At 43.1% G+C, this 27,299-nt stretch overlaps 3 protein-coding genes across 7 annotated transcripts; 2 read left to right on the plus strand and 1 right to left on the minus strand.

The window, feature by feature from the left end:
* Positions 1–259: 259 nt before the first annotated feature.
* LOC129179080 (wee1-like protein kinase) lies at positions 260–6,691 on the plus strand. Of its 4 annotated transcripts, none has more exons than XM_054771910.1 (5): positions 261–931; positions 2,336–2,541; positions 2,759–2,825; positions 4,461–4,613; positions 5,992–6,691. In XM_054771910.1, the coding sequence occupies exons 1-4, from the start codon at positions 749–751 to the stop codon at positions 4,566–4,568; spliced, it is 564 nt and encodes a 187-aa protein (XP_054627885.1). In that variant the 5' UTR covers positions 261–748; the 3' UTR covers positions 4,569–4,613; positions 5,992–6,691. The 4 variants fall into 4 exon arrangements, 3 of the variants coding, with proteins under 3 accessions (XP_054627884.1, XP_054627885.1, XP_054627886.1); XR_008569890.1 differs by having other exon boundaries at positions 295–931; positions 4,483–4,613; XM_054771911.1 differs by lacking the exon at positions 4,461–4,613 and having other exon boundaries at positions 269–931.
* A 2,792-nt stretch (positions 6,692–9,483) lies between these two features.
* On the plus strand, positions 9,484–15,850 carry LOC129179079 (wee1-like protein kinase 1-B). Its single transcript, XM_054771908.1, has 9 exons — positions 9,484–9,940; positions 10,950–11,155; positions 11,374–11,634; positions 11,712–11,980; positions 12,057–12,134; positions 12,196–12,281; positions 13,089–13,259; positions 13,749–13,894; positions 15,523–15,850. The coding sequence occupies exons 1-9, from the start codon at positions 9,671–9,673 to the stop codon at positions 15,650–15,652; spliced, it is 1,617 nt and encodes a 538-aa protein (XP_054627883.1). The 5' UTR covers positions 9,484–9,670; the 3' UTR covers positions 15,653–15,850.
* An 840-nt stretch (positions 15,851–16,690) lies between these two features.
* Positions 16,691–22,631, minus strand: LOC129178864 (tubulin alpha-1C chain-like). 2 transcript variants are annotated; one of them, XM_054771501.1, is made up of 6 exons: positions 22,574–22,631; positions 22,204–22,288; positions 20,568–20,592; positions 18,552–18,774; positions 18,211–18,359; positions 16,691–18,129 (listed from the first exon to the last, which is right to left on the minus strand). In XM_054771501.1, the coding sequence occupies exons 3-6, from the start codon at positions 20,568–20,570 to the stop codon at positions 17,152–17,154; spliced, it is 1,353 nt and encodes a 450-aa protein (XP_054627476.1). In that variant the 5' UTR covers positions 20,571–20,592; positions 22,204–22,288; positions 22,574–22,631; the 3' UTR covers positions 16,691–17,151. The 2 variants fall into 2 exon arrangements, with proteins under 2 accessions (XP_054627476.1, XP_054627478.1); XM_054771503.1 differs by having other exon boundaries at positions 22,224–22,288; positions 22,574–22,612.
* Between the last annotated feature and the right edge of the window lie 4,668 nt (positions 22,632–27,299).

Genomic DNA, 27,299 nt, shown 5'->3' on the forward strand with positions numbered 1-27,299 from the left:
TTCTGCTCAAATGTGGCCTGCTGGGTCCGCAAGGTCCACCTCTGCATGAATGCATAACAGCTTTGTTAGTTAAATGAAGCACAGTCCTAATGTTATAGTGATGTCATAATGGTTATGATGTCATAATGTTTCTTGGTTTTTGTTTTTATGACTAACAGGCAAAGAAAAATATATATTCTATACTTTGTTGAACTTAATTTTCTTCATGATTTTTAAAAACATATTATGGCAAAAGAACATGTAGTTTGCTCCAACAGCACTCTGGGGTTGAAATATTGAATTTGCAAGTATTTGAATGACTTCCCAATGAAGTTAAAACTTGTCATTTTCACCCAATGGCATACACTGGGTATATGTTGCTTTAAATTGAACCAATCAATGTTTGATTTTTTAAAAGAAAAAAGTAATTTTCAGCCAGTGGCAATACACTTCATGTAACGGTTGCTTTAAATTTAACCAATCAGTCATCAGTTGTCCTATCAGCGCGTGGGGGACAGTAAATAAACTACTTTACTACTGCAGGGATGTGCTGACACCACGAAGACTACATTGGACTTTATTTCGTTTTGGCACTCAAATAGGTAAGTCAAGGTAGTAAAAGTGGACTTTTGTTTATTTTTGGGGGAAAGCAATAAGCGGTAGTGGTGTTTATTTCGGACGTTTTCAATGTGAGCTAGCATATCGAGCTACAGCCCCGAGTCGCCCAAAGCTCGATCAGGCCGCCAGAAATTAACCTTCACACCTAGCGATGGAGAGGATGAGCTGGCTCTCTTCACATTCTGAACGCCCAAGCCGAGGAAAGCTTCCCGGCGACGCTACAGCGGTCGTACAACCGGGCCAACAAGGACGGGTCCAGTTCACCGCCTTCCCTGATACACCTCGCAAAACAGTGAGGGAACTGCGAATTTTTGCAACGCTGCACACGTCAGAGGTGAGTATTTGCTGTGAAATTACTCGCTGTATAGTAATTGCTTTAACTTAGTAACTGTGTATGTTGATTGCCAAATGCTAATATGGTTGTCGGGTCAGTTAGCACTGTGTTATTCAGTTAACGTACAAGGAATGAAAGAAATAACTCCACAGAACACAGAGCAACAGTCTGGGTGTCACAGAAAAAAGAGAAAAACACGTGTTTTTGTATTTACCACCACATAAATCTTAACAGATGAGTAGTAGACACAGGACAACTTTAATACTACTTGGAATGACAACAGTTGATGACAAGTATTTACAAAGCATGAAGGGAAACAAAGTGCAACCGGTGACGCTACAATATCGATATGGCGAACTGTCGCGCTATTTAAGCTTACTATGGATTATCGATGTGTTCTTGCTGCGTATATTTGTTTGATTATTATTTAAATATATAGTATTTTGAAACTGCTGGATAATGCACTGTAATCTCTGGAGAGGTGCTTAGACTTAAGAGGGCCACGGAGTCCTACATGACAATCATGTGCACTGCAGAAAAAGTGTTCGAAAGTTCTCCAAAAATACTGTGTGGTTCCATTCTTAATTAGGTCTCATCTTGAGGACCCGCATGTGCTGTGAGACGCATTCTCTTAAAGAGACAGTAACCTACAACTCTGTCCAAACACAGCAACACAAACATGACAAATCAAATGTTTTCACATGAAATAAAGTACACCTGTAAAAGTTATGGAGCATTTCACTCCATCCATCCATTTTCTATGCCGCTTCTCCTTATTAGGGTCGCGGGACATGCTGGAGCCTATCCCAGCTGACTTCGGGGTACACTCTGGACTGGTCGCCAGCCAATAGCAGGGCACATATAGACAAACAACACTCATATTTATACCTATGGACAATTTAGAGTCGCCAATTAACTTAACATGAATGTTTTTGGAATGTGGGAGGAAACTGGAGTACCCGGGGAAAACCCACGCACACATGGGGAGAACATGCAAACTCTACACAGAAATGCCCAAGGGAGAATCGAATCCAGGTCTTCCCGATCTCCAGACTGTGAGGCGAAACATGCTAACCACTAGACCAACGTGCGGCCCACATTTCACTCCTAAACCCAATATCTCTAACTTTGTGTGAGTAGAGTACATATGTAAACATTGCTGTCCTATATGATACTAATAGAGCTGAATTTATCCTGGAGTGTGTGTACATTCTTTTGTCCAGGCAGTGTATAAAGTGCTAAAGAACACAACACCCATGCATCACAATGTGCCTTTTTGCATTTGACACCTACAATTGGCGGCCCAATAAAGCATCTAATCTTGGGAAAGATGAAGTCAGTGTGTAGTTAGGCTGCTCTTTGCTTTGTGTGTCAGCACCAAACCTCCAGCGTGTGTTTGCACAGAGCCTTCTGCCCCGCGTGATGGACTCCCCCAGTGCCAGGGGGTCCCTCTTCAAGAATGTGGAGCCTGCGGCAACGTCCATCAGAGACCGCTTCATCAGGAGACAGTCCACACCCTTGGTCAACTGGAACCCCTTCAGCCCAGACTCCCTGCTCGTCATGTCGGCCACGCAGCAGCGCAACAACGGGAAGAAAGCGCACCGGAACGTGTACGTCATCTCTTTGAGCCTCTCTGCGTCGTGTCGGTTGGCCAGATGTCAGTTGATCGGTTGAAGGACATGAAAGCTGTTAATGACAGAGCACCTTGTTCCCCTTGCCATCAAACATATTGTCACCAAAATCATGTTTGTTCCAGTCAACACCTTTCCATACTGCCCCCTGCTGGACAGAAGTAAATACTCACTCTACTCTTACTCCTCCTCACAGCTCGATTGGTGAAGACATGGAGACAAGTGATGCTGAGGGAGACCAGGAAATCCTGCCAGCATCCAAGGTCATGACCTTAACTTTATTGATGTGTCATTGGGCTTTGTCTTTCCACTTAGTGTTTTCCACTGTCGTGAACTTTGGTGTTGGTGCTGGATTGCGGCCGGGGTGGAACTGTGTTGCCTGCGAACTGACTAGATAGATACTTTATTTATCTCCAAGAGAAATTCACAACACTAGTTTAATTTTCCATTGTCCTGGGGAGCCGTGTCAGTACGTCACAGGGGTTATGCCTCCGATCAGGAAGTAAAAACAGGAAATTTGAAGTGTTGACCATTTTTGTATCAAAACACACAACTCCCTCTCACAAGTCCTTGACACTGCACATTATGGTAAAAACATAAATATAAAGGTGCAAAAATGTAAAAATTAAGGTGCGAAATGCAAAACATTTTAACATAAAGATTGCACGTCAGTGAGTTTGTAGCGAGGGGAGGATGATCCATTGCATCACCATTGTTTTCTGACAGAAAGATAAAACCATATTAAACCAGAAGACAGTTGCATAATAAATGTTACTTCTTACATGACTACAGGCTTACAATGAAACTAATGAAAGGGGGGCGGGGAGGTTTTTCATTCATTTGACAATAGCAACCTAGCATGCTAATGTTAACAGCAGGCTAGTATTTACAGTATTCCATCGCGGTTCACCTTTCACAGAATCGCTGTTTCCTGGACTTTTTTTTCAGCGTATGAACTAGGGAGCCGTTATAAACGAGTATCCGTTGCATATTTGCCGAATACAAGCATGAAACGAGTACATCTCGTCATTATCCGTAATTGTGATGAAAGAAATTCCTCATTACGCTCTGTGATTGGCCAGCCACACACAGCGACCGCCCCTCCCGAGACACACTGTGCAGGCTGGAACCACATAGGAGCTGAGCGGTGCCTCGTTCATGTGCACGGTGCAATTGGCAAGTTGAAAACGGACAATTTAGAGTCGCCAATTAACCTAACATGCATGTTTTTGGAATGTGGGAGGAAACCGGAGCACCCGGAGAAAACCCACGCACGCACGGGGAGAACATGCAAACTCCACACAGAAATGCCCAAGGGAGAATTGAACCAAGGTCTTCCCGATCTCCAGACTGTTACTGTGTTGGCCAACATGCTAACCACTAGACCACCGTGCGGCTGCTTTAAAACATATAAATTTTGGGAATCTGTCCCCCGCGATAAAAGGAGGGAACACTGTACACCCAAAACTGTGCTGTGAACATGAAATTAAAGATTTCGGTGGAGTTATTTGCTAGCATTCACCAGCTAGCTGCCATGCTAATGTATGTAGCCCAAAACCTTGTCGAGCTCCTCAAAATATTACTCTCCTCCGACCACTGCCACCCCTGCCTAGGTCTTACTTTTGGGCTCTGTAGTTCTTTCATTTCTTAAGTTTTAGTTTTTTTTATTTATTTGTTTAAAAGAGCGGAAAAAACACACAGCAGCCATCTCGCCTCTTGATGCATTCCAGTATTGGCTGAGTTCTTGTCGCCGTTTCAAATTTCTTCTGGATGTCCAAGAGACAGCTGGTTTCCTCTGGTGTCCATTTTTCCATTGCAGAATAGCAATGCAATGTAATAAAGATGAAGGTAATTTGCTGACTTTTTTTTTAGGTAACCTCACCCACCTTATTATGCAGTTGATTTGCTCGCCCCACCCAGGAAGCTTTTGGCGCCAGATTGAACCAAAAAAGACAGCTTCGGTTCGAAGCCATTGTGGAACCATGACAATGGAAAAGCAAGACTGAGAGCCAGCTCCTAAAAAGCTCCGAGCTTGTCACAATGGAAAAGGGGTAAGGGAGTTCAACTTAACACTTTCTCTTTCGAGGGAAAGGCTTCTTGAGACGTCATCTGTACTTCTGTGAAGAATGTGTCGGACGTTTCGCTCCTTATCCGAAGAGCTTCGTCAGCGAACTATAAGTGCTGGTAGCCTAGGCCTTAAATACAGTAAGAGTGGGCGGAATTGGTGTGCCAACACCCTCCTCCTATTGGTTCCTTACACTAAGCCTGGGCGGAGTAGTGGTCTATTCCTCTCCTGCCATTAGCACCTCCAATAAAAGGGAAGTGTCGCTCCCTGAGTTGGGTATGAATGACTCTGATACTGGCTCGTTAGCATCTATTGTTCTGGCTCGGCCCTGGCTCCACCTTATTTGCAAGACTAACAGCTGTGGGTTTTGGTCTCAGTAACCTGCTGAACACAGGGTCCAAATTAAACCTCAAACCACCATTCCGATTCAATGATGGGTTCTGTTGTTTGACAAAAATAGCTTCCTTTACTCCTCTTTCAAACCATCTGTTTTCTTTGGCCAAAATCTTTACCTCGCTGTCCTCAAAAGAAGAGAGTAGGGAAAGAAACCCAAAAGCCCACAGAAGCAAAAAGGAGAGGAGTGGTAGTCCCTTATGTAGCGGGGGTCTCTGAAAAACTCCAGAGGATCTTATGGCAACACAAAATTCCTACCTATTTCAAACCAGTAAATACCCTGAGACAAAAACTAGTGCATCCTAAAGACAAGGCTCCAAACCAAAAACAGAGCAATGTGGTCTATTCCATCCACTGTAAAGATGAGGAATGCAAAGAGCACTACATTGGGGAAACTAAGCAAATGCTCCAAAAAGGCTTTATCAACATCGCAGGGACAATTCTAGTGGTCCTCAATCAGCAGTACATCTACACCTTAAAGCAACCAATCACTCTTTTGGTGGAGCCAGGGGAGCCCACAGGGAGGCCTTCAGGCACCAATGAATGCTTTGCTTGGACGCAATGCATTATGGGAAAAGGTTAAAATAGTTTTAGTTTATTATAAACTTGTATTGGTACTTGTGTTTATTTCCTAGCTACCATTTGAATGTTAAGTTGCTGTGTGATGAGTTTAGGGTTCTTCGTAAGATGACACCGTGAGTCAGTCTGTTATATTGACTATCCTGCGAAATCCTGCGATTTCCGATGGGCTCACAAGCTTGATAGCTCGTGATTGGCTCCTGCCAAAGAAAGAGCTGCCATTTCCTCACTGACTCGCAAGCGGCACAGTAGTTGTAGTAGTTTGAAACGCAGGATTCAAAGTTTAAGAAGAAAGTAGCGGTTTATACACCTGAGATTATAACACTTGGAAAGACCTTCTGCACCAGACTCTCAAGTGCTTTTGTGATAGCCTCTGCTCTTTTCCTCGTCAGGGAGCTTCAGAAGGCCCGGATGCCTAAAACCGCCGCTGAGAAGAGCAGCAGCGTACAGACCCGCTTCACCAGAACCTGCAGACGCAGTGGAAAGATGATGAGCCGCTCTCACAGCTCCAACGTATTCTGAACGTTCACGTTTGCTGTACCTTGTTAAACTTTGCGGTTTTCGAATGCATACACAGTTACTGTATTTCATCAGCTTTTGAATGTTCACAGTAAAAAAAAAAGTGTTAATCTAACTCTTAAAAAGAGTTGATATGGACAAGTTTTAGTTGAAATGAGACTAAAATGTACTCTATGGCCAATGTCAGTTTAAAAATGACACTAATGTGTAATTGTTTTCATTTCTGTGCTGTGTTATTTTTACATACTGTATACATATTGTGTGTATGATATTAAATATCAAATGCAAATGTAAAAAAAGATGGATGAATATACATACATACAGTACAGACAATGGCTTGAAGGTGTTTAACAAGGTTGTTTGGTGGAACCTGCTCACTTTGCCAAGAACGTCGTTATTTTCATCAATGCATACTACGTAACGTGCCATTCTTGGGGTTTTATGATTCAAATGTCAATGTTGTAAATGATTGTTTGCATACATCATCTGCATTACTACTTTTTCCGCCTCCACTGACATCACGTCACTTATTTCATACTGTATAAATGTTAAGTGTGCTTAGTAAAATATAAAACTGTCAACAGGTTTTCATTTTTTAACAAATATTTGTCATTTTGTAGCCTTCGTTTGTTGCCTTCTGGGACTTACGCTCCTATGGTCTTTCGCCCTCTTGTGGTAAAGAGCTGACATAGCACCTTATTGACCATACTGGACGATTGAGAACGAGAGGATACGGAGGTCTGTGGTTAACAATCCAAATTATTAATATAAAGCACAAAGGGGAGGGTTTCTAACTTCAGGAAAACGCTAGCTCAGTACTAAATGCACAAAAAGCTTAAAGTTTAAACATAGCACTAGACCAGTTCTTCTTAAATAGAGGGGAGGATTCCCCTCGGGGACGTGCTGGACTCTGGGTGGCGTGAGAGGCAGGGAGTGCTTTAAATGTTACTGCACACTTGCGCCAACATGTACAAATTTATCGTACTCGACATGCAATTTGAATACGCTTGTGCTTCACAGCTCTCTATTTTGTTGCATTTTCCTGGTTTCAGGTTCGAGTTCAGTCTATACAGTACAGAAAAATAGATATGATCAGTTTCTCAATCGTATTTATCGGGGGGTCGTGAAAACATTTCGGTCCCCTCCGACAGAAAATAATTGAGAGCCACCGCAGTAGACCGACTTTAAGAGCACCAGTGTTGCTGGCAGCGCCCTCTGCTGGCATATTTCTTGACATGCGAGGATGCAGCAGTTGAGCCAGAAGTTGGACCACATTTGAGATCTAGACCGGGCCGCTTATTACAGGTGGAAAAGATTTACAAGAGAATCATCTTGCAGGCAGCCGTCCGGTAGAAGAGCTCCATCAGCGTTTGAGGACTGAGCTCTGCAAAGCACAAAGTTGTTGAGAACCATCCGGAGCATGCGCAAAACACTATTCTTACTTGTGGACTTGGAGGCCAGACACGGACAAGTCCAAGGAGGTCAGTGCTGCAGGTTAGGAAGATGGGACGTCAAAAGGTCGATACTGGGGGTGCTCCGATCGATCGGCCACCGATCAGTATTGGCCGATTTCCGTGAAAAAAGAAAGGTATCAGCATTTGCTTTATAACGCATCTGCCGATCAGCTCCGCCCCCATTGCAGCATGGAGCCTATAGCGACTGTCTCCTGCCCACTTTCCCTTCACAAAGCCCAAACACGCATGGCTGCTGTGTGGGACATACCTGTCGTTGTAAGAGTGATATAAGTTTTGCACTCATGCCAATTAAACCAATCCCACGGCGACCATGTTGGTTCTGGAGACTGACCTCGATTTTGGAGGTCCACTCTTGTCTGGTAACACTTTGACTTGATTGATTGATAGGAAACATAGCAGACACACAAAGGGGGTATATAGCGAAGCGAGTTTAGTGGTTTAGAGAGTGGTGTTGAGTTTAAAAGCGGACTTGCATGTTCAGCAAAGGTAGCTCTCTTTTAAAGCAGCTCTATCACCATGGCAACTTAGGCTAAACTCATAACCTGGCCGGGGCCAGGTTATGTCCAGGCTTTCAGCTTAAAATCAGCTATGAAAGTGCCACTATTTCACTGTTGAAGTAATTCAGAGACGGCCTCACCATTTATCGGGAACCTGCGAGGTTCCTGAGTGGTCATGTAGAAAAAATGAGTGAAGACCATCAGCGTCACAGACATGCCATTGCAGCATTTGACCAATCAATGGCTCTCTGCAGCGCAACAAACTACATCGTTTTAGAAAGCCAAGAAAAACACACAATTTGTTGGATTTAATCCCAAATTTACGCTCGTAGCTTCCAAAATAATCATGGTAAACTAACCACGGTCACGTATTTTACGGTTGAATAGTTTGAGTTGTTGTTTGCGTTGGACTTATTAAAATTAGTGCAATTGTGCAATGAAAAATGCACCGGACATATTTGGTTATACACCCTATTCACTGTCAGCGTTTTCTTTTAGGTTTCTTAGTCTCAGTTAGATCATGTTCATACATACATGTAGCATTCATTTCGACATATATGTATTATTTCATACCATATATTCTAGATATACTTATAGATGTTCTATATATTCTGATAGATAGATACAGCCTGCTGTGGAGGTGCTTGATAATGATGATAACGATGAACAGCCAGCACCACTAGCAAAAAAGGTCCAGGTTGGTCCAAGAGTGCCAGCAGCCAGAGGGTAGCCGTATCTTCCTCCCCGAAGTAGCTCATCTTCACCTCTTGACAGGCTGAGCGCTGTTGCTGATATCTCAACCAACACCTGTCCGAGGTCTCCGCAGCCACACCCAAGTGATGCTGTGTGGTTTGATCAGTCCCTGCTGCCCGGAAAAGGAACATTTTCTGCTCAAATGTGGCCTGCTGGGTCTGCAAGGTCCACATCTGCTTGAACGCACAGCATAACAGCTTTGTTAGTTAAATGAAGCACGGTCCTAATGTTACAGTGATGTCATAATGGTTATGATGTCATAATGTTTCTTGGTTTTTGTTTTTACGACTAACAGGCAAAGAAAAATATATATTCTATACTTTGTTGAACTTAATTTTCTTCATGATTTTTAAAAACATATTATGGCAAAAGAACATGTAATGTGCTCCAACAACACGCTGGGAATGAAATATTGAATTTGCAAGTACTTCAATGACTTCCCTATGAATAGGGGTTAAAACGTGTAATTTTGAGCCAATGACGTACACTGGCTGTAGGTTGCTTTAAATGTAACCAATCAATGTTTGAATTTTAAAAACTGTAATTTTCAGCCAGTGGCAATACACTCATGTAACGGTTGCTTTAAATGGAACCAATCAGTCATCAGTTATGCTTTCAGCGCGTGGCGGGAGTTCATAAACGACTTCGCTTTTGCGAGTTTGTGCCGACTCCACGAAGACTTCACTGTACTGCACTTTTTTGTCGATTTGGTACTCAAATACCTTAAGTCAAGGTAGTAAAAGTGGACTTTTGTTTATTTTTTGGGAAAGCAATAAGCGGTCGTGTGGTAGTGTTGTTTATTTCTGACGACTAAGTTTTGAGCTAGCATGTCGAGCTACAGCCGCGGGTCGCCCAAAGCTCGATCAGTCCGCCAGAAATTAACCTTCACACCTAGCGATGGAGAGGACGAGCCGGCTCTCTTCACATTCTGCACGCCCAAGCCGAGGAAGGCTTCCCGGCGACACCTGGCGACGCCGCAGCGGTCGTACAACCGGGCCAACAAGGACGGATCCAGCTCACCGATCTCCGCCTGCCCTGATACACCTCGCAAAACAGTGAGGAAACTGCGAATTTTTGCCACGCCGCACACACCGGATGTGAGTATTTGACGTGAAATTACTCACTGCATTGTAATTGCATTAATTTAGTAACTGTGTATGTTGATTGCCAAATGCTAATATAATCATTGTGTCAGTTAGCACTGTGTAATTAAGTTAACGTACAAGGAATGAAAGAAATAACTCCACAGAACACCTAGCAACAGTCTGGGTGTCACAGAAAGATAAAAGAGAAAACCACCACGTCAATCTTAACAGATGAGTAGTAGACACAGGACAACTTTAATACTACTTGGAATGACAACAGTTGATGACAAGTATTTACAAAGCATGAAGGGAAACAGAAAGTGCAACCGGCGGCGCGATAATATCGTTATGCGAAATGTCGCGATATTCAACCTCGCCATGAATTATGGATGCGTTCTCGCTGCGTATAGTTGTTTTATTATATAAATATATAGCCGTTTAAACTGCTGGATAATGCACTGGAATCTGTGGAGAGGTGCTTAGACTTAAGAGGGCCACGGAGTCTTGCATGACAATCATGTGCACTGCAGAAAAAAGTGTTTTAAAGTAGGTTCTCCGAAATACTGTGTGGTTCCGTCCTTAATTAGGTCTCATCTTGAGGACCTCCGTGTGCTCGTGAGACGCATTCTCTTAAAACAAACATGACAAATCAAATGTTTTCACATGAAATGAAGTTCACCTGTAAAAGTTATCGTGCATTTTACTTCATCCTGACATTTCACTCCTAAACCCAATATCTCTAACTTTGTGTGAGTAGAGTACATATGTAAATATTGCTGTCCTATATGATACTAATAGAGCTGAATTTATCCTGGAGTGTGTGTACATTCTTTTGTCCAGGCAGTGTATAAAGTGCTAAAGAACACAACACCCATGCATCACAATGTGCCTTTTTGCATTTGACACCTACAATTGGCGGCCCAATAAAGCATCTAATCTTGGGAAAGATGACGTCAGTGTGTAGTTAGGCTGCTCTTTGCTTTGTGTGTCAGCACTAAACCTCCAGTGTGTGTTTGCACAGAGCCTTCTGCCCCGCGTGATGGACTCCCCCAGTGCCAGGGGGTCCCTCTTCAAGAATGTGGAGCCTGCGGCAACGTCCATCAGAGACCGCTTCAACAGGAGACAGTCCACACCCCTGGTCAACTGGAACCCCTTCAGCCCAGACTCCCTGCTCGTCATGTCGGCCACGCAGCAGCGCAACAACGGGAAGAAAGCGCACCGGAACGTGTACGTCATCTCTTTGAGCCTCTCTGCGTCGTGTCGGTCGGCCAGATGTCAGTTTGATCGGTTGAAGGACATGAAAGCTGTTAATGACAGAGCACCTTGTTCCCCTTGCAATCAAACATATTGTCACCAAAATCATGTTTGTTCCAGTCAACACCTTTCCATACTGCCCCCTGCTGGACAGAAGTAAATACTCACTCTACTCTTCCTCCTCCTCACAGCTCGAGTGGTGAAGACATGGAGACAAGTGATGCTGAGGGAGACCAGGAAATCCTGCCAGCATCCAAGGATCACCATGAGGATCAGAGGATCACCATCATGGACAGCAACATGAGCACGTCCCGCTACGCTTCAGAGTTCCTGGAGCTGGAGAAGATTGGCTGCGGTCAGTTTGGCGCCGTGTTCAAGTGTGTGAAGAGACTGGACGGCTGCATCTATGCCATCAAGCGCTCCAAGAAGCCTCTGGCCGGATCAGTGGAGGAGTAAGTCTGCAACCACCTTGGATGATATACAGTATGTCACATGGTAGTACTTTTTATCTGAAGTACTTCCTCCACAGACAGAACGCCCTGCGTGAGGTGTACGCCCACGCCGTGCTGGTCCAGCACCCCCACGTGGTGCGCTACCACTCTGCGTGGGCCGAGGACGACTGCATGCTCATCCAGAATGAGTACTGCGACGGGGGCACGCTGTCCGACTTTATTGCCGCCAACGCCGAACGCCTGGCTCGCCCGACGGAGCTGGAACTCAAGGACCTCCTGCTGCAGGTCGCCAGCGGCCTCAAGTACATCCACTCCATGTCGCTGGTGCACATGGACATCAAACCAAGTGAGGCTGTTATTGTGAAAGTGCTTTGACAGGAAGTGTGTGCTGGTCAAACTCATGAGGTTGTTTTGGTCGCTAGGCAACATCTTCATCTGTCGCCGCTCTGTCAGCCATGATGACGACAACAACCTGAACACCAGTGTGGTCTACAAAATAGGTTTGTTTTCTTCTCTTACACACACTGCCATGTTTTCACTTGACTACACACCATTTTGCAGGGGATCTGGGTCATGTGACACCAGCCAACAACCCTCAGGCAGAGGAAGGAGACAGTCGATATTTGGCCAACGAAGTTCTCCAAGAGGTTTGTGGCCTTTGAACAAGCTCCTCCCACACGTCACACGCGGACCTCACTAACGCCACCCCTGTCGGAAACGCAATCGGTTCTACGCATGTGCAGAACGTGTCCACAATCGGTCGGCTTATTTTTCGGCAGTCACATGTTAGGCATGTGTAATCTACGCAAGTGGACAAAAGTGAAGCTCAAGTTCAAAGGGAAGGATCCCAGCATCTAGCTGCAATAAAAGATATGTAGGACCAATACTTAGATACTCTATTCATCTCCAAGAGAAATTCATTCATCCGACCTGTTTATCAGTGCTCATGTAAAACTTTGATCCAAATTTGACCATGCACAATACACATTATTGAACCAAAAATACTAATTCAACCAATTAATCATGTTTCATATTTCATTTTAATGAAATGTGGAAATGGTTTATGTTTTAAGTGTGCAGGAGTCGGGGGTACATGGCTTCAAGACAAATGTCTGAAGGGGTACGTGACTGTAAAACGTTTGGGAACCACTGATCTCCGCCACACGTAAATCTATTTCACGCCAGCAATCTACGTCCCTGTCTAAGGACGATAGAAACATCCGCATGCTAACGAAATAACCCCCCCATTACATTGCCTATGTGAAGTATGGTTATTGACAATTTACTGTATGTTCATACATTTCACAAATAAGAACTACCACAGCATGTGACGTTGCAGAAGTGCTGTCATAAAAATTGATGTGAAAAGTGACGTAGGTCGTGCATGCGCAGAGCCAATTGCGTTTCCGGGACGCATTGCGTAATGACGCCCCCTACCTGTGGTCTCTTCTCAGGACTACACTGACCTGGCCAAGGCGGACATCTTTGCCCTCGCTCTCACCGTCGTCAGCGCCTCAGGGACGGAGCCTCTGCCCGCCAATGGAGACGCCTGGCACGAGATCCGCCGAGGCAAACTGCCCGCCGTCCCCCAAGTGCTCTCACCGGAGTTTGTCAGCCTGCTGGAGGTGACCTTTTATGACCTGTGACCTCTCCACTTGTGAGCCGGCTAGCGTGCATGGCTGATGACCACATTAGACATTGCAATCATTTCTTTCAAATCCAGATTTGTTTTCATAATATTCCAACTTCTTCCTCATGAAAGTGCAGTATTTTCTCACAATGACTTTTTCTCCTCCAAGTCCAACTTTTTTTCTTTGTAAAATTGCAACTTTTTGTCGTACTGCACCGGGAAGGCCAAGTGTTTACCAACTTGAACCACAGAAGAGGCTTTTCACGCTCTGGCTCCTCCTTGGCACTTTTGCTAACCAAAAGCTGGGCTGCGCTGTGTGTGTTTCTAGAGTGGACACACACTTCCTGTCCCTCACTCCATGTGTAGCGTGTGGGAAATGGGCAGGGGAGGGAAAACTGTGATTAGGAATCGATGTAGCGTGACACGCCTCCATGCTGATGATGTCATCTCTTCAGTGAGACAAAGTGTCTTTTTCATGTTGCAGCTGATGATCCACCCTGACCCGACCACACGACCTTCCAGCTCTGACCTCGTCCGTCACCCGCTGCTCCTGACGGCCGCCACAATGAGCGCCGAGCAGCTCCGAGTGGAGCTCAACGCCATGGAGTTGAAGAATGCTCTCCTGCAGAAGTAAGCTCATGTTTGTGCTCATGCCGGAGAAGCCGCAGGGTGTCATCAGCGTACTTGTTGTAAACACTCGGCGCCACTAGGGGGCGTCATTACCTTTTGAATTCACTGTACAGTTAGGTATTGGTTTCATATGATGATTGTTCTGCATATTTGTGCCAAGTCCAAAGTGGACCAAGCAGAATGTCCCACATGATGGTTTCATGAGTACTTTGAAAGACCTTCTCATGGTTTTCCCCCTAGGATTTTCCGAAGCTGTGGTGGTGGGCTGCACGGAACTGCCACTGCTGTGACTGCAATTGTTTTTTTTTCGTGATGACAAATACCAAGTTTTTTTAATGACTTCATTTATTTATCAACGTATTTAACGCTTTTCAACAACCAGCAGAACATAAACCGAGAACGTGACAAAACTGTTAATTTAGTGGTGAAGTTGCTGAGAGCACTTAAGTGAGAGTTTAAAATGTTGAGCCTCTTTTTGTTACTTGACATATTTCCACCAATAGTGCTGTGTGACTATTGGTACAAAAGTGCAACATTTTGTGCTATTTGACACAAACCCAAATTTAATTTCATGCCTGTTTGAGTAAAACAGGCAAAAAAAGTGAATGTGGAAATGAATTGTTCAGTCATATATTTTTTAGTTAAAAATAACACAATTAACAAAATTAAATAAATTTAATATTTTTGTTCTAGAAATGTGTCCTTTATCAAGAGTATAACCTGAGAGTCCATTGTTATGATAGCACAGGTGTATCCAAATTGCAGCATTATTAAATCTACTTTGACAAAAAGAAAGGAGAAGTGAGCTATTTTATGTGACTGCCGACATTTAATTGGACTTTATTTACAACGTACGTCTCCACTCTGCGCTTACAGTATTTGTCATTAAATACAGGTGTCATGTTTGAATAGAACACATAAAACTACTAAAAGTTGAATCAAATATTCTTTGGTGAACTACTCAACATCAGCCGATGAGCTACTGCTAGCATACGAGCTACAGTAGCTGTTGGAGGCCCCTGTGATAGCATCGCTGTGTAAATCTGGACACACTACGTGCTTTTTGAACATCTTAGTCACACATCTAGTGTTTTGAAGACAGTTAGCATGGATGTGATAGCCACTTCCAGCTTGCCCGTAATCTAGCTAGCTACCGCCAGAGAGGCAGTGCAAAATGGGTAAAAGACACACATTTTATGGACTTTTTTTTAAATTTGCACGATAGTTAGGAACACAGTGAGGCCCCACACAAGACGCTAGTGCCACATAGAGTGCTGCGACATGAGCAAGTGCCTACACAGCAGAGAGGCGATTCCAGTGCATGTTTTTCAAAATAAAGCATCGTGAAACATTTATTTGAAATTGTTTTCCCAACTAATTGTGGTCAATATGTGCGTAAATAATAAGCTATATATGTATCTATATAGCATAAGCAGTATATACATTCATATAAGATATTACTTAACATTGTTTTCAAGTAAATTTTTAAGGTTTGGCAGCTTTTATTTTGTAGTGGCGGGCCGCCACGATCAATCACATTACGTAGCGGAAACCCTACCTTCTGCACCAGACTCTCAAGTGCTTGTGTGATGCACCACAGTGATGAACTCGGCCCATTTCCTTGTCAGGGAGCTTCACAAGGCCCAGATGCCTAAAACCGCCGCCAAGGAGAGCAGCAGCATACAGACCCGCTCCACCAGAACCTGCAGACGCAGTGGAAAGATGATGAGCCGCTCAGACAGCTCCAACGTATTTTGAACGTTCGCATTGCACATAGTTAAACTTATAGTTATTTAATCAACTTTTGAACGTTCACAGTAAAAAAAAATAATTAAAAAAGTGTTAAGCTAACTCTTAAAGAGTTGATATGGACAAATTTTGGTTAAAATTGTAAAATGTACTCTATATGGTCAGTGTCAGTTTAAAAAATGACACTAATTGTAATTGTTTACATTTCTCTGCTGTGTTATTTTCACATATTCACATTGTGTGTGTGATATTACTAAGTAAAATGTAAAACTGTAAACAGGTTTTATTTCTTGAACTAATGTGTGTTATTTTGAAGCCTTGGTTTGTTGCCTTTTGGGACTCTTTCACCCTCTTGTGGTAAAGAGCTAACATAGCACCTTATTGACCATACTGGACGGTATGTCTTTTATTAACATCCCAAATTATTAATATACATCACAAAGGTACAGAGGGACGGTTATTAACTTGAATAAAACGCTAGCTCAGTACTATCTACGGAATGCACACCAACAACTGCAGTGTTCACCTATTGAATGATTTGAAGCATATTTATCAGGACTTGTTCCCTGGATCAGTCTCTGTTCCTTGCCTGTCCTCCCTGGAAGACTTCCCACCTTCCATTCAGTATTAGACCTATTCAAAAATCAACTTTTTATTTTTATACCCTCCTGTAACTTTTCCCATACTTTCAGGCCCGAAAAAGCTAAAAATCACATGAATTTTGGTCTAAAATGGGTTTAAAATTAGGCAGGTGTTTTATCTGGCCTGTAGACACCATACTCTGGAAGTGCTACTCAGTGCAGTTTGGGAAAAACTGTTTGGCAAGAACAAGAGTCCAGAGAATCCCTGGTTCTAGCATTTCAAGGGCGTGTGGGGAAACCTGACAACAGACATCCCTAAAACCCTTTCGATCACAGGCAAATGGATGAGGGAAAGAAAGACAGCGAGGAGATGCGACAGGAAATCCTAACATCGGACATGCAGATGGCTGAGCTCACAGTGATAGTGCGCTTTGTGCCGAGCGAGTCGAGTGAATGGAGAGTTGATACACTGTGAAAAAGTTCTTTAGTTAGGACAGCAAAGAAAAATTTCAGAATAAGTCGTGTGGTTTACCTTTATTCCATCAAGTTTGTCATATATTCATGAATTTATCTCATTTAAAAATGACTCATCTTATTGTTCGTATACCTGTATCGACAAACCAAGTGCCACAGAACCTCTTAAATCCTTTTTGAAGCAACAAATACACTGAACTTCAAAATATTGCTTTAAAGTAACAATATATATTATAAGGTAAACAAAAATACGTTTCCAGAAGTGGATTGGGATAAATAGGAATATTTGCCAGAACGGCTAAGATAAAAAAAAAAAAAAAAAAAGAAGTGATGTTGTTTGATGTTTCAAGTGATCAAACTCATTTTGCGGTTTGAGCAGTCAAACTGCTGAGTGAACACATTCAGGATCACATAGCAATCATTGTCTCCTGAGTATCCAGTGTCTTCTACCTCCTAATATTCCTCTCCCTCTTCTCCCTGATCATCAACAGAGTCGGCCCCAACCTCCTCGTAGTCCTTCTCCAGTGCTGCCATGTCCTCTCTGGCCTCAGAGAACTCACCCTCCTCCATCCCCTCACCCACGTACCAGTGAACAAACGCACGCTTGGCGTACATCAGGTCGAACTTGTGGTCGAGTCGAGCCCAGGCCTCTGCAACGGCGGTGGTGTTGCTCAGCATGCACACGGCTCTTTGCACTTTGGCCAGGTCTCCACCAGGAACCACAGTGGGCGGCTGGTAGTTGATGCCCACCTTGAACCCGGTGGGGCACCAGTCCACAAACTGGATGGTGCGCTTTGTTTTGATGGTGGCAATGGCGGCATTGACGTCTTTTGGCACCACGTCCCCGCGGTACAAGAGGCAACACGCCATGTACTTGCCGTGACGAGGGTCGCACTTAACCATCTGGTTGGCGGGCTCAAAACAAGCGTTGGTGATATCCGCAACAGTTAATTGCTCATGGTAGGCCTTTTCTGCAGAGATGATGGGGGCGTAGGTGGCGAGAGGGAAGTGGATACGAGGATACGGGACCAAGTTGGTCTGGAACTCTGCCAGATCCACATTGAGGGCGCCGTCGAAACGAAGGGAAGCGGTGATGGAGGATGTGATTTGACTGATGAGCCTGTTCAGGTTGGTGTAAGTAGGACGCTCCATGTCAAGGTTCCTGCGGCAGATATCGTAAATGGCCTCATTGTCAACCATGAAGGCGCAGTCAGAGTGCTCCAGGGTGGTGTGTGTGGTCAAGATGGAATTGTAGGGCTCCACGACAGCCGTGGACACTTGAGGAGCTGGGTAGATGGAGAACTCCAGCTTGGATTTCTTGCCGTAATCCACAGATAGGCGCTCCATTAGCAGGGAGGTGAAACCGGAGCCAGTGCCACCGCCGAAGCTGTGAAACACCAGGAAGCCCTGAAGGCCAGTGCACTGGTCAGCCTGTCGTCAGTGAGAATGCTTGGGATTAGATTCAAGACTGTACTTCATGATCGCAAATCATGGCTACATTTCACTGCTCACCAGTTTACGGATTCTGTCCAGCACCAGGTCAATGATCTCTTTACCGATGGTGTAGTGACCACGGGCGTAGTTGTTGGCAGCGTCCTCCTTGCCGGTGATCAGCTGCTCAGGGTGGAAGAGCTGTCGATATGTTCCAGTGCGCACCTCGTCTGTAGACATCAAAATATTGCATCCACTTCAGCTTTAGCGTTCACTGCTTCATGGTAGGTCTAAATTGGCCTTAGGTGTGAATATGAGTTTAAACAGGTGTTTGCGCTTTGTGATTGATGGTTCTTCCATCTTCCATGTGACCCCACACAAAAAAAAAAAAGACTATATAGTTAGGAGGGTAGGAAGTATACCAATGACTGTGGGCTCCAGGTCCACAAAAACAGCTCTAGGAACATGCTTTCCCGCTCCAGTCTCGCTGAAGAAGGTGTTGAAGGAATCATCTCCACCTCCAATCGTCTTGTCACTGGGCATCTGTCCATCAGGCTGGATTCCATGTTCCAGGCAGTAAAGCTCCCAGCAGGCGTTGCCAATCTGAACGCCTGCCTGGCCGACGTGCACCGAGATACACTCACGCTGCAGAGAAACATTTTTTAAGACTAGTTGAAAAACTGCAAGAATTTACATTTTGCACTGTTGGATCTTAAGGACGTTCTAAGCAGAGCTTCGAACTGGGACGATCCTCGGCCTAAATGAAGGTTGTTACTGGTGCAGAGTGCAGTCCAATAACCAATCAGACGGCATTTGCGAGAGAAAGTTTTTAGAAAGAAAAAGAAAAAAAGGCCTCGTCTCCTTCAACGCTACAAAATTGCTTGTTTGGAATTTGCACAAGAGCACCAAAAATGGGACACTGAAAGGTGGAAGAAAGTTTTTATCACTGATTAGAAAGAATGTAACCTGGACAAGGAGAGCCCACCCGAAATGTTTTCTACACGGCACAGTGGAGGGGGCGCCATCATGATCCGGGGTGCTTTTTCCCTCAATAAAACAATGACGCTTCAAGTTGTGCAGGGGCGTCAAACAGCAGCTGGCTATTTGGAAACGTCAGGGGGCATCCCTCATGACTGAAGGCCCTCGTCTGTGCAGTAATGACTGGCTTTTAACCTAACCCTAACCCTAACCCTTTTTCAACAGGACAACGCTCCAGTTCTCAATGACCGCCTGACAAACGACGTCTTCCAGAGAATAACCGCTCTCTTTTGGACCATCCTGCGTGTTCCCCTGATCTAAATCCAATTGAGAACATTTGGGGATGGATGGCAAGGGAAGTTTACAAAAATGGACATCAGTTCCAGACAGTTGATGCCCTCCGTGAAGCCATCTTCACCACCTGGAGTAACATTCCCACTCGCCTCCTGGAAACACTGGCATCAAGCATGCCCAAACCAATTTCTGAGGTGCTCAACAAGAATGGCACAGCTACTCATTACTGAGTCCTTTTTGAACATTTTATTTCTATTGTGTTTTTTTTTTTTTTTGAGCTGTGGTCTTAAACCTTTGATCAGCTGATGAACAGCCTATTTCGCTTTAATGCTTGTTTGCAATAAATTGCTTATTCAATTGTTTTGGTCACAGACATTTTTTCTTTTTGCATTTTGAAGCTCTACTTAGAACCTCCTTAATATCCAACAGTGCAAAATATTAAATTCTTGAAATGTTTCAACTGCTCTTAAAGTTTTGACCAGGAGTGTACGTTAGTTTTATAATAAGAGGTAGATCATTTTGATTTGTAGCTTGCATGCTGAGAAAGGTGGCCTGGTGGTTAGCATGTTGGCCACACAGCCAGGAAATCTGGGTTTGAATCTCCGTTTGGCATGTCTGTGTGGAGTTTGCATCTTCTCCCCGTGCGTGCGTGGGTTTTCTCCGGGTACCCCAGTTTCCTCCCACATTCCAAAACCACGCATGTTAGGTTAATTGGCAACTCTGAATTGTCCATAGGTATGAATGTGAGTGTGAATGGTTGTCTATATGTGCCCTACGATTGGCTGGCGACCAGTCCAGGGTGTACCCCGCCGTTTGCCAGAAGTCAGCTGGGATAGGCTCCAGCTTACCTGCGGCCCTAATGAGGATAAGCGGCATAGATGGAGGGATATGTTCTCTATGTTTATAGTAGGAGGCAAATCTTTGGGACTTGGTCATTTTAAAAGTAACTTGCAGGCTGAAAAAGTGGGGACACGCCTGGCCTAAATATTTGCTAATGTCCTGAGCTAAACTTCCCAAAGAAAGACACTACATATTCTACCTTGGCCACTTACACTTCTTGGGTCATAAATTATGGATGTTTTCAAAGACAATAAAGGGGAGAAATTTCTTAAAGCTTAAACACAAATTAACTTAATGAAGGAGAAAACAAACTTGTGCACACTCACCATATTTCCTGAAGGAGACAAGTCCCTGAAAGAGTCAAGGCAAGGTAACAATGAGAAGCATGCAATTCAACTCAACTTGTTCATGTAGCATGTCATCCCTCATTAATTTTGACCCCCACTGATCGATCCATAAAAATTACATGTCAATTACACAATGACGCCGTCAACCCCTGTGCAGCCAAACATTGCGCAGTGCCAACAATCTTTTGAAACTGGCAATGTTCAGGACAACGCAAGAGACATAACAGATCCTCAAGCAAAGACTTTGATGGCAACTCCCCAAGGATAACCTTCTCAATAATACAGCCTTGGATGAGGTAACAAGTACCCTCGCTACATCGCGGCGTGAACGTCGCTCCCTCACTCTATTGTGTTTTTTCAAAAATGAATAAATGATTGCTGTTTAGTTAGCTCGCTAGCATGCTACGCTTCAAGCGCGGCCGTCTCTTGTGTCCCTGCGGTGATCCTGTAGCCCGGTGTAAACAAAAAATAGGAGCGTAAAGGTGACTGTAGGTGTGTTATTTCATATCTACAGGGCTCTAATAATGGAAAAAAAGTATTTAGAAAGTCATAAACAGGTTTTTTATGCTCCAACTACAAAAAGCCGATTTTCTGGAGCTGGCTTGGTCGCGTTCTTTGCTCAGCACAGGCTCTGTTTACACTCATCGCAGGAACTAATAATCCATACAAGATGGCAGGTCTGCTATTACTCACGATGATTTGCCGTTTGCTTTTCACGGCTGATAACCACATGAAAACCTTACTGGTTCCAGACCCGACTCTGATAAGTGAATTTCCGCAAAGTGGATTCTTTATAAATTGAATATTTTCGTAGTTTGACCACAGAAAACTTGTAAATACTGTCACATTAAAGCCCTCTAGACATGAAATAACAGCCCTATACAAACAAATAACACACCTTTACATGTGTATTACCCAACATAGCAGCCATATTAAGAAAAATGAGGCATACAGTAGAAGTCATAAATAAGACTTGTTCTCTTGTGTGTTGCTTTGCTGTAAATGTGTTAGGGGAGCTGAGTGGGCGCAGACAGGAACTGCCGTTCAGAGTTTTCGCTTGGTGTGGGTTACGGCCACAAGAGTAGCCCGTGTTGTTCCGGTGATCAAGTCTGGTGCTTGTGTGTCTCACCCAGCATTACAGTAACTTTACTGACACCTACAGACCAGTGTAGAATACTACATTATCACCGCAATGTCTTCTGAATGCCTTACATTTTCCTTTAGGCAGAAGATACATACCAATTGCTTAAATATGCATATTAAAAAAAAACTATATTAGGCCTTATTGTACCACAAAACAACATGAGTTATTAATCAGTATATTTTTGGAAAATCCATGACAGAGTGAAATTTGAAGCTCACAGTGGTGAGGTATTACTGTATATTCAGACAACTTAAAAATGGATGTTGCAAATGTTTATTTGAATTACAACAAAATTTTGCTGGTTAATTACAACAAAATGTACCGTAGCTGGTTTAAGACTGGCCTTTTAGGCATTTACACTCTGCTCTAAAAGTTTGGGAACACCCAACGTGGGGAGTGTATTTGATCACATTGTTGGCAACAAGGGAGCTTACAGTAAAAATGACTTTTGAAAGGTGATATTGCACTTACTTTGTAACTGGGAAGGATACTGTTTCTTTTTCCGGACAAACGCTGACTTTGCACAAAGTTGCACACAGATGTCCCACGGCACCCCCTAACAAGATGCGGTGAAAGAGAGCAACGTTACAAAGGTTTTGCCTCTGGTTATCTCGCCTCGATGTCTTGTCACCGACTGTAGTAAAGCATGCGCGAACGTGACAAAAAAATGATGTATGTATTTGTAGTTCTATGTTAAATATGTAAAGCTGTTATATGTGATGTATTCAAAAGCCAAACCATCTCAGGTATCAACGCATTTGCTTCCCCGTCGTCATTTACATTTACACATCGTGGTGTCCTGACAGAGACACTGACGCTATTTTTAAGCTTTATTGCCAACCTGAACACGCCGACAGCAGTACTGCTAGCAACACTTTACTAGCCGGCTTGCACTCACGTTTTCCCGCCCAGTAACAACCACACTTCCTCATTATCCACCAATCACGTTCACACCAAGGTGCGTTCATGAACATCGGAATCCGAACACCAACATCACCAAACTATTCCTTCCTATTCAATTAGTATTATTCGACATATAACCAAAGAAACAGTTCACATTCTATTTATGTTATTTAAACAGTTATATAATGTATACACAAACTAATATCCATTTGTGGTTCTAGACCCGTTCCATGTGTTTAAAAAAATGGAAAATTCATGATCCGATTTTGATTTTGAAGTTCCTGCTTGTTTTATTTAGGTTGGATTTTATTTTGTTATAAAAAAAAAAATAAAAACACATATGAACATACTATGTATGTTCTCCTGTGGGCCGCAAAGTCGCGGAGTGGTTAGCATGCTGGTCACAGTCAGGAAATCTGGAAGATCTGGGTTTGAATCTCCGTTGGGCATCTCTGTGTGGAGTTTGCACGTTCTTGTGGGTTTTCTTCGGGTACTCCGGTTTCCTCCCACATTCCAAAAACATGCATGTTAGGATAATTGGAGACTCAAAATTGTCCATAGGTATGAATGTGAGCGTGAATGATTGTTTCCCTGCGATTGGCTGGCGACCAGTCCGGGTGTACCCCGCCTCTCGCAAGTCAGCAGATGGATGTTCTCCAATGTTCCTCCCCCTTCGGATTCTGGGGGGAGCGAGGAGCCTCATCTACAGCCTAACTGGAAATACTCAAGTTCAACTTTCATCAATATTAGAGGTACACAAGAAAAGAGAGGTGAGTTATTTATGTTTTGTTTTTATGACTAGCAACATTTGGTTAGCGTCATTAATCCGTTCCAGAAAGTCCGACTCTAACCGAAACATACTCTAACCGTTTTTTTTTATCCCTTCCATTCCTCATTTATATGCATGTAGAATACTTGTATATCCAGCTTAGTATTTGATTTACTCCTCGCTCTGTCTCAGCGCCTACTTTAGTTAGTACTAGTCATTTTTCTTCTTATTTTTGTTTTGCACCCTATTTTTGCATACTGTATATATTTTTGCCTAATTTTTCCCGCCCCGCTCCCTTAGTTTGTATTTTTGAAACTATTCCTCTGACCCATGTGCATGAAATCAAGTTTAAGATTTGTATCAGGGGTCTCGGGGTCTAAACCATTATCAGACAGTCACAGTCAAGTTATTTGAAGTTATCCTGGTAAATGATCAATTCATGATATTGAAGCTGTCATTTGAACATAAATAAAGTGTATGATTTCTGTGAGGGGCCTGTAATTATCATGGGAACATTTGTTGAAGAATAAGTAATTAATGAGCAAAGAAAGAACAAAAAGACCGAGAAAATCATCTTACCGCCATGGCAAAGGACATTACTGTAGAAATTATAGTCTCTATACCAGCTGTACACTGACTACTCCAAAGCATATGCAAGCTTCATTTTGAGTATTCTCCCTTGAAAATATGTGCTGTATTAAAAGCTGAGGGGTGTAGTCCCTTTTGTGAAATACTGCATATGCACATACTGTATGCCATATTGTATCCGGTCATCCCTCGCCACTTCACTCTTCGAATTTTGCAGATTCATTATCACGGTTTTTGAAAAATATATTACTTACGTGTCCTGGTTCAATATGGCCTATTTTTAGTTAAAGAAATATGCATATTTAAACACATTTTACGTATTTTTGCCTAAGTGAAGCATTTTCAAGCATAAAAATGGCTAAATGAAGCAGACTACAAATATAAAGCATTCAGAAGACGTGTTCAAAGACAATGTGATGATATGTAGTTTTATACACTGGTCAGGCTTTTATTGCAGCTTTGACTTATCTCACCACAGGCACAATAATCCCATCCGTAATCCAAGGCAAGATAATACTCAACTCTGAACCCCTGACGTCACTTCCTGCCCTCCCCCTCAGTCAGCTTCCCTAGCACAGGAACACATTTAAAGCAACACACACACATATTTTCCCTTATTATGTCTACTATATTGGGCAATAGGAGTGTAAAGGTGACTATAGGGGTGTTATTTCATGTCTAGAGGGCCCTAATAATGTTAAAACCTGTATTTAGAAGGCTGTAAACACTTTTTCAATGCTCTAACTACAAAAAACATTCCATTTATAAATAAGGAATCCTGCTTATCACTTATCAGGGTTGGGTCTGGAACCAATTAACCACGATAAACAAGGGATATAAAGATGGAGATATGCTACTTATGGAATGTTTATAATGAAAACACAAACCAGATGAAACTGTAATCAATATTTCATAATAATTCCCACTAGTATATCAATATACACTCTGTTAGTGGGAATCATGTTTGAATGATTCTAATCCAAATCCTCTATGTTTATATGACAAAAACAAGTTACCCTCGCTTGACCGCCGAAAAAGAAAGAAATAAAAGAGTCAGCCTTTTCAATGGCTCTTTGAAAGGAACTCTCCTCCGGCTCCCCTCATAGAGCCATAAAGCCCATCTCTACATACAATGTAGACAAGAAACCACTAGATGGCAAAGTTGGCCCATCTAATAACTAATAAAATCATAAGAATTTTCTACATATGAAAAGAAAAACAAACTGTAAGTTACTGTTGCTTTGATGTGACCCGCTTCATTTCCTGCTTTTTATTTGTCCATTTCTGCTGCGGCTTCTGTTCCTGATTTCTACACAAGACTGGCAGCAATTGAGCCTCATGCATATTGACAGAGATTGATTTTCATTTTCTCCAATTTCTTTGGTGTCCCAGCCTTGTCTATTGGAAGCGTGATGGAAGGGACAGCACAGTCTAGTGTCGGTGTAAAAATGCAAACATCTGAAAAGCTGATGCAAGTCTCAATCCAGGTGTTCAAACAACACCTTTATGAATTATATGAAAAAATAAATCATCAGCTGCCTGCTGAATTCACCGCCAGGTGGGGTTGTCCCGCCCATTAAAGTGAATCCCCGCATACGGTGGAACCTTGGTTAGCATCATCGATCAAGGTCCATCTCAACCGAAATGGACGCTAACCAAACACATTTTTCCTATAAGAAATGATGTAAATGCAATTAATTTGTTAAGCCAAGCATGTTTTTACAGTTCTACAGTTAGAGTTTTACATGCAGAAAGCAATTCTAAATGCATATAAATACATATCAACAATGTAAGGATATGAATGAAAAGGATAAATGAAAGACTTATTTGTAGGCATTAAAGACAACGAACGAAAAGTGACAAAAAAAATTTGGGTTGGTCCTTCGAACTGGATCTTGTGCTTCCTGCTCGATCTGCCTTTGACACTTGACACTTCCAGCAATTTAAGTGGGCCCAAATATCAAGGTAAGCAGAAAACCTTTCCTTTGAAAGAACTAATTTCTACCTTGTGGGGCAGATTGCTGGAAATGAGAAAATGAAGCCAAAAGTTTTCTTAACAAATTTTGCCTTATTTGCAATAATTACAGTTGAGAGTACCAGTAGGTCTAATAATTTCCCCCCTTTTTTAATAAGAAACTAAGAAAAGAATAAAAAGTTTTGATGCTACGAGCTGACGAGGTACAAGAGGTAGATGTGCCGTAAGTTTGTGCTCAGTTAAGACGAGGATGTGCCGTCTTGACTGTTTGAGTTTTCATATTGCGAGTTGATGAGCTTGCGAGTTGATGCGTGTCCTACAAGAGCTAGATGTGCTGTCAGTTCGCGTTCAGTTAAGACGATGAAGTGCCGTCTTGACTGTTGAGTGTGATTTTGTTTTGTACTACTTGGCAAGGAAAGCCACTTAAAGGTGTATACGTACCACCGGGAGTATACTGCGTACTCTTGGTCAGGAAAGCCTTTCCGGAGGTTACATGCTACAGAGGGTGTGGTTGTTTTGTTCTTGAACCAACGAATCCCTGATGAGGCCTACGGACCGTCGATAAAACTTGGTTCTCTGTGTTTGTGTTACTGTTTGTGTCGTGTCTTGTGTGTTTTTGAAAAATTTCTCTTGCGTGTTTGTGAGATTGTTTGTGTGTGAAACTGGCAAAGAGGAAGATTCGGAAGTCTAGTTTTGAACAAGGAAGCTGTGGTAGTGAGATTCAAAAGGCGCTTAGAAAAGTTGTTGAAAGACAGCCTGCTTCATTGCAGGGAGGATATAAGAAATGTGATAATTGGCTTAAACAAGCGCAAAAGATAAGAGATAAAGGGCAGGCAAGCTTGCCTAAACTAAGAAAAAGAAACAATTGAACACCATTCAAGATCTGTTAAAATTCTACAATTTCATCTTCATAAATATCCCTCTGGAGGAGAATTAAAAAGTCGCTCCTCGGAATGTGTGTGTGACTGTTGAAGCCACATCCAAGCCTGCAGCTGTGACAGCTGAGAAAAAAAGGAAGGGACTGTTGGTGGTCATGACTTATGTGCTCCACAGCCTTCAACGCCCACCTAGCCAGCATGTTATCATGAATCCATACAAACATGCTCATGATCAATTGGCCTCACACAAAATGTTGTTCTCTCCTTGCATGTCTGAAAAAACTGATGAGCCAAAGGGGATCCAGGCGCCTACTATCAACATTCAATCGGGATTAGGGTTGGGAAACAAGCACCGATGGGAACTGGGACTAACTTTCCGATTCTCCCGGAATCATTCATTTTTTTTCATTTATTCCTACCTTCGGTGATCGACCAGCCCGCAGACTGGAAAACA

The sequence above is a fragment of the Dunckerocampus dactyliophorus genome, chromosome 3, assembly GCF_027744805.1.
Source record: "Dunckerocampus dactyliophorus isolate RoL2022-P2 chromosome 3, RoL_Ddac_1.1, whole genome shotgun sequence".
Classification (NCBI taxonomy): domain Eukaryota; kingdom Metazoa; phylum Chordata; class Actinopteri; order Syngnathiformes; family Syngnathidae; genus Dunckerocampus; species Dunckerocampus dactyliophorus.

Excerpts from the sequence above, each read along its gene's own strand:
- LOC129179080 (XM_054771909.1), top strand. The coding sequence starts at position 749 with ATGGAGAGGATGAGCTGGCTCTCTTCACATTCTGAACGCCCAAGCCGA. Across the intron at positions 932-2,335 it reads CAACGCTGCACACGTCAGAG|AGCCTTCTGCCCCGCGTGAT; the intron begins GTGAGTATTTGC and ends GTGTTTGCACAG. Across the intron at positions 2,542-2,758 it reads AAGAAAGCGCACCGGAACGT|CTCGATTGGTGAAGACATGG; the intron begins GTACGTCATCTC and ends TCCTCCTCACAG.
- LOC129179079 (XM_054771908.1), top strand. The coding sequence starts at position 9,671 with ATGTCGAGCTACAGCCGCGGGTCGCCCAAAGCTCGATCAGTCCGCCAG. Across the intron at positions 11,981-12,056 it reads GCACATGGACATCAAACCAA|GCAACATCTTCATCTGTCGC; the intron begins GTGAGGCTGTTA and ends TTTGGTCGCTAG. Across the intron at positions 12,135-12,195 it reads CAGTGTGGTCTACAAAATAG|GGGATCTGGGTCATGTGACA; the intron begins GTTTGTTTTCTT and ends ACCATTTTGCAG.
- LOC129178864 (XM_054771501.1), bottom strand. Across the intron at positions 18,360-18,551 it reads CCTGGAGCCCACAGTCATTG|ACGAGGTGCGCACTGGAACA; the intron begins GTATACTTCCTA and ends TGATGTCTACAG. Across the intron at positions 18,130-18,210 it reads TGGACAGAATCCGTAAACTG|GCTGACCAGTGCACTGGCCT; the intron begins GTGAGCAGTGAA and ends CACTGACGACAG.